Here is a 13,851-nt window from a genome sequence, read left to right on the forward strand (position 1 = left end):
TCTTCCCAACCCAGGGATCCAACTCTTATCTCGTTTCTCCTGCATTGGGAGGCGGATTTTTTACCTCTAGCGCCATCTGGGGAGGTTGTGCCACCCCAATTTATAAAGGAAGAAACCCCCAAAGACAAAGAGGTGGAATGTTGTGGAGCTGGAGGAGGGTGGACAGCAGGGTTGCTTTAGCATCCTGGAGGTCGGGGTCCAAGAGATGGTTCATGTGAGTGCAGTCATGACAAGGAGGAGACAAGAACTGCGTCCCTACTGGCAGCGACTGAGAGGTGAGTTCCAGCAGAGGCACACTTGGAGGGCCTGCCTGTTCTGAAAGTGGGGGAATACATGAGATTCCTGCCTTTCTGCCACCTCCACCCCTGGCTCCCCAATCATGTGCCACTCACAATCCTCAAAGAGAAGAGCCCATCTCTGCAAGAGCTCCCAACACACACACACACACACACAAAAGACTGGCCATTGGGAGGTGGGCAGGAGAATGACCTGGCTCCATCCTTGACCTCAAAGCTCACAAGGCAATAAGCCCCAACCACTAAGATTTAATGTGACTGGGCAACCCAGGAACACCAGACACCCAAGGGGGAGGAAAACTGGAAAAGGAAAAGGGACTCAGAAGGAATAGAGCCAATAAAGCAGGCCAGAGACGAAGGAAAAAAGAAAAGCTAAAACTATATCCTCAGAGATATAGGATGTTGCATCAAAAAACATAAACAAGATGCTGTAAAGAAAAACATTCAGCCAGTGAGAAAGAGCAGTTACAAATGAAAAATATGAGAGGAAAAGGAACAGTTAAACAGAGAAGTTGCAAGATAAAGTTGAAATCTTCCAGAATGTATAACAATAAAATCATATATCTAGAAAACAGACAATGGAGTACTGTCACGCTCGTCAGCTGGTGCCTCAGAGGCCTCCGTAACAGAGGGGTGGGCTGCGACTGGGAACTGTCAACATATTCAATATCCAGTGATAAACCATAGTGGAAGAGAATACAGAAAAAAAAAAAATCACTTTGCTGTAAAGGCATAATTAACACGACATTATAAACTGCTATACTTCAAAAAAAAAAAATAATGGAAGAAAAGAGAGAGAAGGTCTACATCAGGACCTCAGATATGCAGATGACGCCATGCTTGTGTCAGAAAGCGAAGAAGAGCTAAAGAGCCTCTTGATTGAAGGTGAAAGAGGAGAGTGAAAAAGCTGGTTTAAAACTCAACATTCAAAAAACTAAAATCATGGCATCCGGTTCCATCACTTCATGGTAAATAGATGGGGAAACAGTGACAGACTATTTTCTTGGGCTCCACAATCACTCTGGACTAGACGATGACTACAGCCATGAAATTAAAAGACGCTTGCTCATTGGAAGAAAAGCAATGACAAACCTAGACAGTGTATTAAAAAGCAGAGACATTACTTTGCCTGCAAAGGTCCAGACAGTCAAAGCTATGGTTTTTCCAGTAGTCATGTACTGATCTGAGAGCTGGAAAATGAAAAGGGCTGAGCGCCAAAGAACTGATGCCTTTGAACTGTGGTGCTGAAGAAGACTGAGTCCCTTGGGCAGCAAGGAGATCAAACCAGTCAATCCTAAAGGAAATCAGTCCTGAATATTTATTGGAGGGACTGATGCTGAAGCTGAAGATCCAATACTTTGGCCACCTGATGCAAAGAGCCGCCTCATTTGAAAAGACCCTGATGTGGGGAAAGATTGAAGGCAGGAGGAGAGGGGGACGACAGAGGATGAGATGATTGGATGGCATCAGTGACTCAATGGGCATGAGTTTGAGCAAACTCTGGGAGATGGTGATGGACAGGAAGGCCTGGCGTGCTGCAGTCCATGGGATCACAAAGAGTTGGACATGACTGAGTGACTGAACAACAATATCAGGACACATTGTTGGTAATTTCCAAAGCATTCAGGTAAAGAAAAGATCCAGAGAGAAGACATCGCAAAGGTCAGAACTCAGAAAAGCATGGGAATTCTTGGGACTAGAAGCCCAACTTTGTACCTAGTTACACGAACAAGCAGATGTGAGAGTAGTGAGGGCAAACTGCAGACTCCGTAACTGAATCAAGGAAGAGGAAATCATGGGCTCCAGTGGAGAGAAAGGAGGTGCTCCAGGATGCTCGTGAAGTCGCAGCCCATGCTGACAGCCGGGGCAGTTGGCAGGGTGAGAGGTCCAGGAAAAGATGGAAATACCAGTTATGCAACAAATCCAAAGTTTGAGAGGAGGTTCACACTTCTGCAGGAGAATCTAGGGAGGAATTAATGACATATATGGAAAACTAAGCCCCCCAAAAGGCAATGATTAACTGCAGGGAAAACAAAAGGTTGTGCAAGAAAGCAAATATTTTCCTAGGACACCTCGTTCTCTGCTGAGACCTGTGGGAGTGAAGCTGTAATAGTGTGCCCATCACATTGAGATGGCACTGTGTCAAGGGACTGAGGCCAGTGGCCTCCCTTCCCCCAAAGGACACCAGCAGGTGACACATAATGTAGAAAAACCAATGAAAAGCAGTGAAAGCATGTGTGCATGTCCTTGTGAAACATGCATATTAAATGCCTGAAGAAACAGCTAAAAGTTGAATTTGCAAAGGATCAGAGTTAGGCATTGTATTTATTAGTTATTTATTATTGGCCTAAAAAAATTCCATTTTTAAAATAATATGTTTGTCACTTTGAAGAGATAAAAGTTAAAATGAAAACCTCAACAGACATTAAATGAAGCAGTGCTAGTACTGATCCTTTTGAGTTCAGTTTAATCTCTGGCACAATCTGTTATGCATTGGACACTCCCAACTGTTTCAGACGATGCAAAATCAGACAGCTTGGCATCAGGATTTCTAAGTAGATGTGTAAGTTATTTTAAAGCGTAACTTTAAACTGAAAGATGTAAGAAGTTGAATAATTTTGTAGAGTACTGGAACATTTTAAATAACTTGAGATTCACCGTATTTGTACATGGACTGTATCTGACATGTCTTGGTAAGGGATGTTGGTTTGGGGTTTTGGTTGGGGTGACGTGGCAGGTGGGATGACAAAGATGTCCGTGTCCTAACCACCAGAACCTGGGAATATTACTTTACTTGGTGAAAAGTATTTTGCACATATGATTAAGATTAAGGACCATGAGATGGGAGATTATCCCGGATTATCCAGGTGGACCCAACCTAACCACATGAAGCTTTCCTGGCTGCAGAAAACCAGACACAGTTCAGGAGAAAGATTCAATGCGATGTTTCTGGCTTTGAAGATGGAGGAAGAGGCCATGAGCCAAGGGATCTGGCAGCCTCCAGAAGCTGGAATGGCCTTCAGTTTAAGCAGGCATGGGAATGGGAACCTTGGCCCCATCGCTGCAAGGAACTGAATTCCTGCCCAGTGCCCCATGTGCTTCTGACACCTGCAGGCCGACAACCTGAAGGAGTGGAAATGGTTTCTCCCCAAGAACCTCCAGAAAGGAGTGACAACACCTTGATGTTAGTCTGATGGGATCTGCGCCAGATTTCTGACCACAGAACTAATGTGTTGGTTTAAGCCACTGAATTTGTGGTAAAGACCTACAGCAACAACAGAGAACTAATACAGTGGTAGGCTTTTCTTGTTTGACATTTCAAACACTTAGAAACCTGAATGGGCTAAATTTATACATGCGGTTTTAAATGTTCAAGAGTGATTAACTACATTTGCAAATGGAAGGGGCGCTGATATCCCCAGGACCCAGGGAGGTAGCACGAGTTGGGGGTAGCTGGGGAGGAGCAGGGAGGGCATCCCACACAGACCACTCCGGCCAGGGAACTCGGACAGAGAACAGCCCTTTGTGGTGGTTGCAGGAGCCAGAGAGGGGCTCGGAAGTGGGTCTGCCCTGGATGGGGGGCGGGGGCAAGAGCCACAGGAGCTTCCAGGTCATGACCCCGCCCCTCACCTAGCATGGTGCCCGACAGCTGCAGGTGCTTTACCATCAGTTTAAGGTGGTGGTTCCTCGTGTGGGTCAGTGGCACCAACTTGCAATGGAGTGTTTCCCTGGGCACACAGCTGTCCAGGGCTGACCCCCACCCCTCAGCCCCCAGCACTATGCATGGTTCCCTGTGGGGCAGCCCCTTCATAACCACATGGCCAGGAAATTGTGGAAGCTGGCTGCACGGGGCATCCTGCTCCTCAGGACATGCAGCAGCTAACCTGTCCCCCAGCGCCGGCTCCCTCACCCCGGTGGGCCTGACCCTGCCACCCTCAGCCCCACCCCAGACCTGCAGGGAGCGATGCGAGCGGAGGTTCTCACTAGCAGGCACAAAGGCAGACAGAGACCCTGGTTCCCCACCCAACTGCAAGGGCCAATGTCAAGCTTCCCCAGGGAGCCAGGAGGTCGGCTTCCAGGGGGCTTGGGGCCCTGAGGTTCGAGGATCAAGGTCACGGCTGAGCTCCACGGTACTTGAGGAAGGTGCTGTCCAGGAAGGCAGCCAGCTTCAGCCGATCGTCCTGCAGGATGGGAAGGAGGCATGGGGGACGGAGGGGTGCGGCCCACCCTGCCGCCCTCCCAGGCTGGCCACACCTGGCCCGCACACCTCACCTCGTGGACGAAGCCGTAGTGCACCAGCTCAGCAGCCAGGTCTTGGGCACTGTCGGCTGTGGCAGGGGAGGCGGGGGCGTGAGACCCACAGTGTTGCCCACCTGCTCCCACCCCCACCCGGGGGCCACCTCCGCCCCCTGGCCTACTTGGGAGCAGGTCGTAGGTGAGCTGCCGATGCAGCCGGTCCTCTAGCACCAGGAGCAGAGTGAGCTGAGGAGGCGGAGGCAGGAGGGTGTGGTGGGCTCGGGGTCTGCCCCGTCCCTCTTCTCCCGCACCCGGTGTCTCTGCTGGCGGCAGCCCCCCCCCCCACCCCAAGCTCACGTGCCAGCGCGCCTGGTCCTCACTCCTCTCCAGGTTACACTGCATCTGGATCACCTGCACGGAAGATGCAGGCCAAGGTCACTCAAAGGCTGGACCTCAACCTCTGGCAGCAAGGGTAGATGCTGCCTCAAAGGGGCCGGGCAGGGGTAGTCAAGACCAGAGATGGGAAAAATCTCTAAGAGCAAACTAGAAAGCACATCTCACTGCTAGGAGCCTGCCGAGTTAAGGAAACTTTGAGAGGGGTAGATGCTGAAGCTGGAAGATGCTTTAGGATGTTTTCACAGGTGGAGAGGACACCTGGACAAGCTGTGGGAAGGGGAGGAAGAGCGAGGTTCTCAGGGACAGGACAGCGGAGCCCAGGATGCCAGCAAGACCAGGCCTCAGAGTGGGGGCTGAGAACCCCCAACTGTGCCCCCACCCATAACAAGAATTCTGGCTGCACTGTGGAGGGAAGCCAGCGGCAGGCGATCACGCAAGGGGCTGGTGCAGCATCCCGGTGGGGAACAGAGGAAGCCTAGATCAGGGCAGTAACCATAGAGACACACCCAAGGCCGGAGCCACAGCCTCTGGAGACCAGTGGGTGTGGATGTGGAGAGGGAGAGGGGCTGAGGCTGCCCAGGAGGCCCCTGGCCAGGGGGGAGCCTTGCAGGAGGAGGGGCCAGGGGAATCCCAGGACCTGAGGGCCCTGGAGGAGACACCGGGCACAGATGTTAGGGAATCGCAGGCCAAGGAGGGGGGGGGGTCAGAGCGGTGGCATGTGTGGGGCCAGGGTCTGCAGGAGCCTGCGGAGCCTCTGGGAGAGGGGTGTATCTCAGCTTGTACTACTGCCCCCAGGCTCCACAGAGTGATCAGTCAGGACTTGGCCTCTGGCAGCCTAGAAGAGAGCTGGCCCGGAAGACTTGAAGCCCCTGGTAAGACAGCCCATCTGGGCAGTGGGCAGGCCTGTGCAGCAGGGGTGGAGGCTTACCTTTCTGGTCTCTGAGTCAAAAGGCTCTGGTGTCGGGGTCTTGGCCTTTGGAGCTTCCTCGGGGGGTGGGGCCAGCACACGGGGCAGCCCCAGGGGCCGGGCAGCAGCAAAGTTCATCAGCGGGTAGATCCCATTCCTAGGGACACAGCGCAGGCTGGTGCCAGCTAGGGGCTCAGGCCCGACAGTTGCCCCTCCCTAGGCTCACTCCAGCCCTCACCTGACGTCCTCCAGGAACTTGTCGAGCTCTAAGCAGGAGACTTCTGAGTACCTGGTGTGGGTGTAAGAAGAACGTGAGGATGGCTGGCCCAGCCAGTGGGGCATGGCTGACCAGGGGGCGGGGAGCAGAGAGGCCTCTGGGCTGCAGGTCACTCACCGCCACTGTAGCGGAGGCCGGGGGGGCCGGGGGATCTCCGCCAGGACCGCGTGTGGGTCCATCGCCTTGGTCTTTTCCTCCACCACATTCTCAGGCATGAGGTCTGTGGGCCGCGGGAGCACACAGGCGGCGGGCCCTGAAGCATGGGGTCCTGCCAGGCCTCCTTCCGCAGCCCAACCACAGGCCCTGGCCCACCCCCAGGCCGACCTGCCCCTCACACTGGTGCTGGATGAAGCAGTGGGCAGCCAAAAGCTTCAGCGAGTGCACCTCGAACAGCACGCGGTGGAAGAGGAGGCTGTGGGCAGAGGGCCGGCGGGCAGGGTCCCGGGCCAGGCAGGAGAGGATGAACTCCTGTGGACAGGGGGTGGAAGTGGGTGCAGCCTCTCTGCTCTCGCCCCAAGCCCCTGGGAGCCTTCATGCAGCTTCCGGCACAGGGAGAGGCATCCTGTTAGCCGCCAGGCCAGGACCTGGTTCTTCAAACAGGGCAGTGAAGTCTTCCCGGGGCCTGGAGCTGCCTGTGCTTTCCTTCCAGTAGGCACCCTCACCCCAGTTTCTGTGGGGGGCTGGCACTGTCATCCCCAAGTGACAGATGAAGGCTGCACGCTGAGGACGGACACCAGCCCCTGCCTTGGAGCCCAGGACTGGGCAGAGCGCTGGCAGATCAGCCTGGGCCCCTGAGGTCAGAGAGGCCCAGCCTGAGCCCACCTGCCTGCCCTACTTCTGGTGCTGCAGGCCAGGCCCGGTTCTGCAGATGGCCTTGAGGGGTGCCTCCCTTGCCCCACATGCGGGCCCTCACTGCCTCTGGGTCCATCCTGGCCCCACGTCTGTCTCAGTCCCACCCGGGCCCCACCACTCCCAGAGGCCGTGGGTTAAGCCAGGTAGTCACTGAAGTCTGGCCACAGAGGTTGTGGCTGCAGCTTCCGGGCATATGCCCTCTGCCCCCACCCACCTTGCCCCCGGCATCCTCTCAGCCTGTCTCCTGAAAGCTCACAGGCAGGGCCGTGGAGTCGGGCAGACCTAGGTGCACACTGGCTCCACCATTCATGTTAAAGGCTCTCTGAACCTGTTTCTTTATAAAAAGGGCATAAACACTGCACCCACACTGAGAGCATCTCTTTGTGCTCAGGATGTACCCTCATGCCATAAGGTCTGCCCTGCAACACACCTGCCCGGTAAGGCCCTCTTTGCAAGGGAAGGGCTGATGCAGAGGGCCTGTCTCTGACCTGTGCCATCTGCAGGCCTGCCTGAGGCCCCTCACTGCCCAGCCTGGAACACTGACGGCCAACTCACAGGGGCAGGGCGTGTTGCTTACCCGCATGTTGGGGTCACTCAGCGAGTGCCTGGCACGAGTGATGGCCTCCTCTGTGACCCGGGTGTCTCCATTGGCCTGGATCTCCAGGACAGCCATCTGGGGGGCAGGGCAAGGTCAGGCAGGGGGAAGGGATGGGTGGGTTTGGGGGAGCTAGCTGGGAGCAGGACCGCAGGCTACACTGGGTTAGTACCTCTAGTGCACACATCCCAAAGGAGAAGATGTCCACAGCAGTGCCATCAGCAACCTCTGAAAGAGGAGAGCAGGTCAGGATGGGTAAGGAGGGTGTGGGGGCAGGGTGGGGGCCTCCTGGATTCACCTCCATACTCTGGCGGGAAGAAGTGCAGGTTCCGAGGTTCCTCCCGCTCAACACGGATGGGACTTCGAAGATCATCGGGGAGTGCTATGGGAGAGCAGGGGGTGAGCAGACCGGGCCTCTCCACGGCCCCCCATCCCCCAGAGTCCCCACGCACCGTTGGAGAAGATCCGGTGCCACACTGAGCCGGTCCCCACGGGGAGAAAGTGCAGGCGTCAACGTGACGGGGTGCGCAGCATCATCGGCCCTGTGTTCCCAACAGGTCCCGCCCAGCCCGGCCTCCCCTGTGCCTCCCCGCCGACCCCTCCTCCCTGCTGCCCCCTCCACCCCGCCAGCACCGGAGCCAATCTTGATGAGGCCGTTGTGCTGGATGAAGATGGTGTCACTGGTCAGGTTCCCGTGGATGATGGGGGGGCTGCAGGCGTGCAGGAAGCTGGGAGGAGGAGAGAGCCGGTGGAGCTGGGTCAGGGGTGCCGGGAGGCAGGGTGTGCGGGGGAGATTGCAGGCAGGTGTTAGGGCAAGCCCAGGCCCTCACCTGAGTGCAGACAGGATCTGTGTGCACCAGCGCTTCCAGGCCTGGCGGTGGACAGACTCCATGAGGTGGGCTCCGAAAGGCAGCTCGGCCTGGGCCATGTGGCCCAGCCCTGCCCCATGCCCCTCATCATCTCTGTCCCCAACAGCACCCGGGTCCCAGCCTGGCCTTGACCCATGCCAGCCCACTTGCATACCCTGGCATTCATGGCCTTGTGGTTCTTCTTGGTCTTTTTGAGGAATTGCTTGAGGCTGCCTGACGACACGTACTCTGTGATGAAGATGACCTGCAAGGCAGCAAACTCACGGGCTCCACCAACAGTGGTGCCCACTCCCACCCCACCCACTGGTGCCCCACCACCCCGTGGCCCACCCAGGGGCTCACCCGCGCTCGGGACTCTGAGGCATCCAGCCAGTACTTGTGCAGCTTGACGATATTGGGGTGGTCTACCAGTGCCAGCTGCTCAAACATGGTCTGGATCTTCTCCTGGGAAAGGGGGGTACAGTCACCAGGATGATGGGGGGGTGAGGGGGGTTGGGCAGCGGGCCTTACCTCGTGGACCAAGAAGGCCTTCCTGTCAGCGAAGTGCAGCTCGTTCCACACCACCTCCACCCCCTCCTCAGTGTCCATGGCCAGGAACGTGCTCTGGACCCCCGGCATGTTTCCCTGATTCACCTGGGGGTGGGGGTGGCGGGGCATGAGCGAGGTGGTTGGGGGAGGCTCAGTCCCTGCTCACATCCTATCCACCAGCCGGAGGGTGTGAGGCAGGCACTGGCGCTCCAGGGAGAAGCTGGGGACCCAGGAGCAGAGGCGTGGTATCCTGGGGCTGGGTTGTGGAGATTTGGGGCATGCTTTGGGTTTTTTTGAGGATGGTTCCCAGGAGGCTAACAGGTGGTCTCAGAGGCATGGGGAGGTGGTCTCGAGAGACTGGCCCTCAAGGAAGAGGGGATTTCTCACCAGGGCGTGGGGGCCAGGCTAAAGGAGTGCGAGCACGCATCGAGGAGGCCGCCTGCGCGAGGCTTCGGGCAGCTTCTCGGCCTCCTGGCTCTCCCAGAGTGCGCACGGCCCCGCGTGGCCCCAGGACCCCTCCGCCCGAGGTGGGCGGCGATCCGCCCCGCCCCGCTGTGCCCACCTGCTCCCGCCGCTTCTGCCAGCGGCCGCACGGGCTCTCTTCCAGAATATCGCTCTCGTCCTCACTCTCGTCCTCTCGTTCCCGCTCCCGGCCCCGCCTCGGCAGCTCCGGGGCCGCCATGGCTCGGCCGGTCCAGGCCACCGCCCTACGCGCGATCCGCCGCCCAGCGCCGCCGCTGCTCTCCGCCCGTCCTGGCCCCGCGCCCAGACGCCCAGCTGGAAGCGGAGCTGCCGCCACCACCCCTTCGAGCCCCCACCCTGGTTCTGGGAATTGGGAGGCGCGGGCACGCGGCCGGCCCGGGGGGTGGAGCCCGCCTGCCCCGCCGAAGCCGCCTCCCCGGGCCGGAGCCGCAGCTGAGGCTCCACGCACAAGGCAGAGCCCTCGCCGCGGCCCGCGGAAGCCCCACCTGTCCCCGCCCCGAGCCCCACAGTGTGGAGCCCCGCCCCCCGCCCCGCCACACCCACTAAGGCCCTGCCCACTGCATCTCGGGTCCCGCCCTCCAGTCAACAGCCCCGCCCCTCCAGAGGCCCCGCCCGCCTGGGTCCCAGTCGGCTTCTGCTGGGACGCGCAGCTCTCGGCCCAGGGACCAGCCTTAGCCCGGCTACCCGGGCGCGGGGGTTTCCGTGGAGGCCTGAGGCCAGATCCGTCGGGGCCTCCCCGAACGCGCGCTTCCCTGCGCGCCCTGGCCCTGCCCAGCTCTGGAAGCCGCTCGTACTTCCTGCACCGCATCCGCACCACACTCTGTCAAGCACATTGGGAAAACCGGCATGGGCCCCAGGCTGAAGCCAGCGAGGAGCAGGTCGAGGGGCAGCCCGCGCAGCCCAGGGTTGCACCACGAGGGTCTGAGGTCAGACCACAGAGAAGCATCCGTCCCTCCTCCCTTAAGAAACACATGAGAGGGTCTCTTAAGGTGACAGAAAAATATGCAAGCGGTAGACTGTAATTAGTGACCCCTACTACTTTCCTGGGCTTCCCTGGTGGCTCAGAGGGTAAAGCGTCTGCCCGCAATGCGGGAGACCTGGTTGGATCCCTGGGTCGGGAAGATCACCTGGAGAAGGAAATGGCAACCCACTCCAGTACCGTGGAAAATCCCATGGAGAAGCCTGGTAAGCTACAGTCCACGGGGTTGCAGAAAATCGGACACAATGGAGCGACTTCACTTCACTTTCACTACTTTCCTACTATCTCCTTTCTCTCACCTGCTGGGTTCCCATTCACCCTTCACTTTCTCTTTCTGGGGGGAAAGGCTGTGGACACAGGTACCCACTTTCTCTCAACCCTGAGCTCCAGTGTCCCCAGTTTGGTCTAAAGGCCTTCAGCCCTGCTGGTCTCGGAATCACCTACAACACCTCGCTCCCCCACCTTCTGCACAGACTTAACTCCACTGCTGTCATCCAAATGGGACCAGCAAAGCTCCCGTGTTCCACACTCCACTCACCCAAGGTGATCCTGAAAAAATACCACTCACTGCTCAGAACTCTGTGAAAATGGAGGGACCAGGAAGACTTGGCCCAGTGCCACCTGTGCCAACCAGACACTCTGTGATCAACGTCTGAAGTTCCGGGATCATCCAAGACTTAGACCTAAACCCATGGGAAACAGAGACAATGCTGGATATGGCTGTATGTCACCTTAGATTATCAATGCTTATTGTCCTTGTTTAATATCTTGTATCTATAATAAGGAGAGAGAATTTTGTGGAAGAACTTTCAAAAAGCTGAAATCAAAGAAGAGAGCTTTGTTGACATACAAACAATTCCTTGTAAACTGTAAAAGCCATGGAGTAGAGTGGGGTACGTGCATGTTCAGTCATGTTCGACTCAGTGGCCCTAAAGACTGTCGCCTATGAGGCTTCTGTCCATGGAATTCTCCAGGTAAGAATACTGTAGGGGGTTGCCAGTTGCTCCTACAGGGAATCTTCCAACCCCAGAGCCTGAACCTGCAACTTCTGCATTGGTAGGTAGATTCTTTACCACTGAGCAACCAGGGAAGCCATTGTAAAGGCCATCAGTTCAGTTCAGTTTAGTTACTCAGTCGTGTCCGACTCTTTGAGACTGCTTGGACCGCAGCATGGCAAGCCTCCCTGTCCATCACGAACTACTAGAGTCTACTCATATCCATTGAGTCGGTGATGCCATCAATCCATCTCATCCTCTGTTGTCCCCTTCTTCTCCTGCCTTCAATCTTTCCCAGCATCAGGGTCTTTTCAACCGAGTCAGCTCTTCACATCAGGTAGGCAAAGTATTAGAGCTTGAGCTTCAACATCCGGACTTCCAATGAACACTCAGGACTGATCTCCTTTAGGATATACTGGTTTGATCTCCTTGCAGTCCAAGGGACTCTCAAGAGTCTTCTCCAACACCACAGTTCAAAAGCAACAATTCTTCAGTGCTCAGCTTTCTTTATAGTCCAACTCTCACATCCACACATGACTATTGGAAAACCATAGCCTTGACAAGATGGACCTATGTTGACAATGTCTCTGCTTTTTAATATGCTGTCTAGGTTGGTCATAACTTTCCTTCCAAGGAGTAAGCATCTTTCAATTTCATGGCTGCAGTCACCATCTGCAGTGATTTTGGAGCCCTAAAAAATAAAGTCAGCCACCGTTTCCACATCTATTGGCCATGAAGTGATGGGATTGTATGCCATGTTCTTAGTTTTTTTAACGCTGAGCTTTAAGCCAACTTTTTCATTCTCCTCTTTCACTTTCATCAAGAGGCTCTTTAGTTCTTCTTCACTTTCTGCCATAAGGGTGGTGTCATCTGCATATCTGAGGTTATTGATATTTCTCCCGGCAATCTTGATTCCAGCTTATGCCTCATCCAGCCCAACGTTTCTCATGATGTACTCTACATATAAACTAAATAAGCAGGGTGACAATGTATACAGTCTTGACATACTCCTTTTCCTGTTTGGAACCAGTCTGTTGTTCCATGTCCAGTTGTAACTGTTGCTTCCTGACCTGCATACAGTTTTCTCAAGAGGCAGGTCAGGTGGTCTGGTATACCCATCTCTTGAAGAATTTTCCACAGTTTATTCTGATCCACACAGTCAAAGGCTTTGGCATAGTCATTAAGCAGAAATAGATGTTTTTCTGGAACTCTTGCTTTTTCAGTGATCCAGCAGATGTTGGCAATTTGATCTCTGGTTCCTCTGCCTTTTCTAAAACCAGACTGAACATCTGGAAATCACAGTTCACGTATTGCTGAAGACTGGCTTGGAGAATTCTGAGGATTATTTTACTAACATGTGAGATGAGTGCAATTGTGTGGTAGTTTGAGCATCCTTTGGCATTACCTTTCTTTGGGATTGGAATGAAAACTGACCTTTTCCAGTCCTGTGGCCACTGCTGAGTTTTTCAAATTTGCTGGTATATTGAGTGCAGCACTTTGACAGCATCATCTTTCAGGATTTGAAATAGCTCAACTGGAATTCCATCACCTTCACTAGCTTTGTTCACAGTGATGCTTCCTAAGGCCCACTTGACTTCACATTCCAGAATGTCTGGTTCTAGGTGAGGGATCACACCATCATGATTATCTGGGTCATGAAGATCTTTCTTGTACACTTGTGTGTATACTTACCACCTCTTCTTAATATATTCTGCTTCTGTTAGGTCCATACCCTTTCTGTCCTTTATTGAGTCCATCTTTGCATGAAATGTTCCCTTGGCAGCTCTAATTTTCTTGAAATCTCTAGTCTTTCCTGTCTATTGTTTCCCTCTATTTTTTGGACTGATCACTGAGGAAGGAAGTGATAACTGATCACTGTAAAGTCCATACCACCAAACAAATCTGATGAGAACACACAGGGGGTCAGACTAACAGGGAGAGCAGCATCCAGGGACAGACTAAGCCCAGCCTCGGCAAAGCACAGCACTAGCATGGAAAACCAGGGTAGGAGGACAGCAAAATCAGAGCCAGGAGCATTTACTAAAGCAAGAAATTGACAGAAAATGGTTTATAGTCAAACCAGAAACTAAATCAATGTGAAGAAGCCCATTTAGATGAAATGGGATTGTAACGAATCATGCATAGCATCTGCTGTAGTAAAAAGTGAAAGTGAAGTCACTCAGTCGTGTCCAGCTCTTTGCTCAAGGACTATAGCCTGCCAGGCTTCTCCAACCATGGGATTTTCCAGGCAAGAGTACCAGAGTGGGTTACCATTTCCTTCTCCAGGGGATATTCCCAATCCAGGGACTGAACCTGGGTCTCCCGCATTGCAGGCACATGCTTTTAACATCTGATCCACCAGGGAAGCCCTCTCTACTATGATGGGTACATGTAAAACGGAGAGAACCCTGGACTCAAAATAAAGGATATTCTACAGA

General features: G+C 54.6%; 1 protein-coding gene across 4 annotated transcripts; it reads right to left on the minus strand.

Moving 5' to 3' along the window:
- Positions 1-2,618: 2,618 nt before the first annotated feature.
- On the minus strand, positions 2,619-9,915 carry NRBP2 (nuclear receptor binding protein 2). 4 transcript variants are annotated; one of them, XM_065903174.1, is made up of 18 exons: positions 9,519-9,914; positions 8,939-9,061; positions 8,771-8,872; positions 8,583-8,672; positions 8,390-8,430; positions 8,193-8,287; positions 8,012-8,035; positions 7,858-7,941; positions 7,732-7,787; positions 7,542-7,637; positions 6,448-6,580; positions 6,230-6,332; positions 6,074-6,124; positions 5,857-5,992; positions 4,890-4,943; positions 4,715-4,778; positions 4,569-4,624; positions 4,272-4,477 (listed from the first exon to the last, which is right to left on the minus strand). In XM_065903174.1, the coding sequence occupies exons 1-18, from the start codon at positions 9,636-9,638 to the stop codon at positions 4,409-4,411; spliced, it is 1,497 nt and encodes a 498-aa protein (XP_065759246.1). In that variant the 5' UTR covers positions 9,639-9,914; the 3' UTR covers positions 4,272-4,408. The 4 variants fall into 4 exon arrangements, 3 of the variants coding, with proteins under 3 accessions (XP_065759245.1, XP_065759246.1, XP_065759247.1); XR_010658674.1 differs by having other exon boundaries at positions 4,395-4,477; positions 4,894-4,943; XM_065903173.1 differs by having other exon boundaries at positions 2,619-4,624; positions 9,519-9,915.
- Between the last annotated feature and the right edge of the window lie 3,936 nt (positions 9,916-13,851).

Source organism: Muntiacus reevesi, chromosome 12, assembly GCF_963930625.1.
Source record: "Muntiacus reevesi chromosome 12, mMunRee1.1, whole genome shotgun sequence".
Taxonomy (NCBI): domain Eukaryota; kingdom Metazoa; phylum Chordata; class Mammalia; order Artiodactyla; family Cervidae; genus Muntiacus; species Muntiacus reevesi.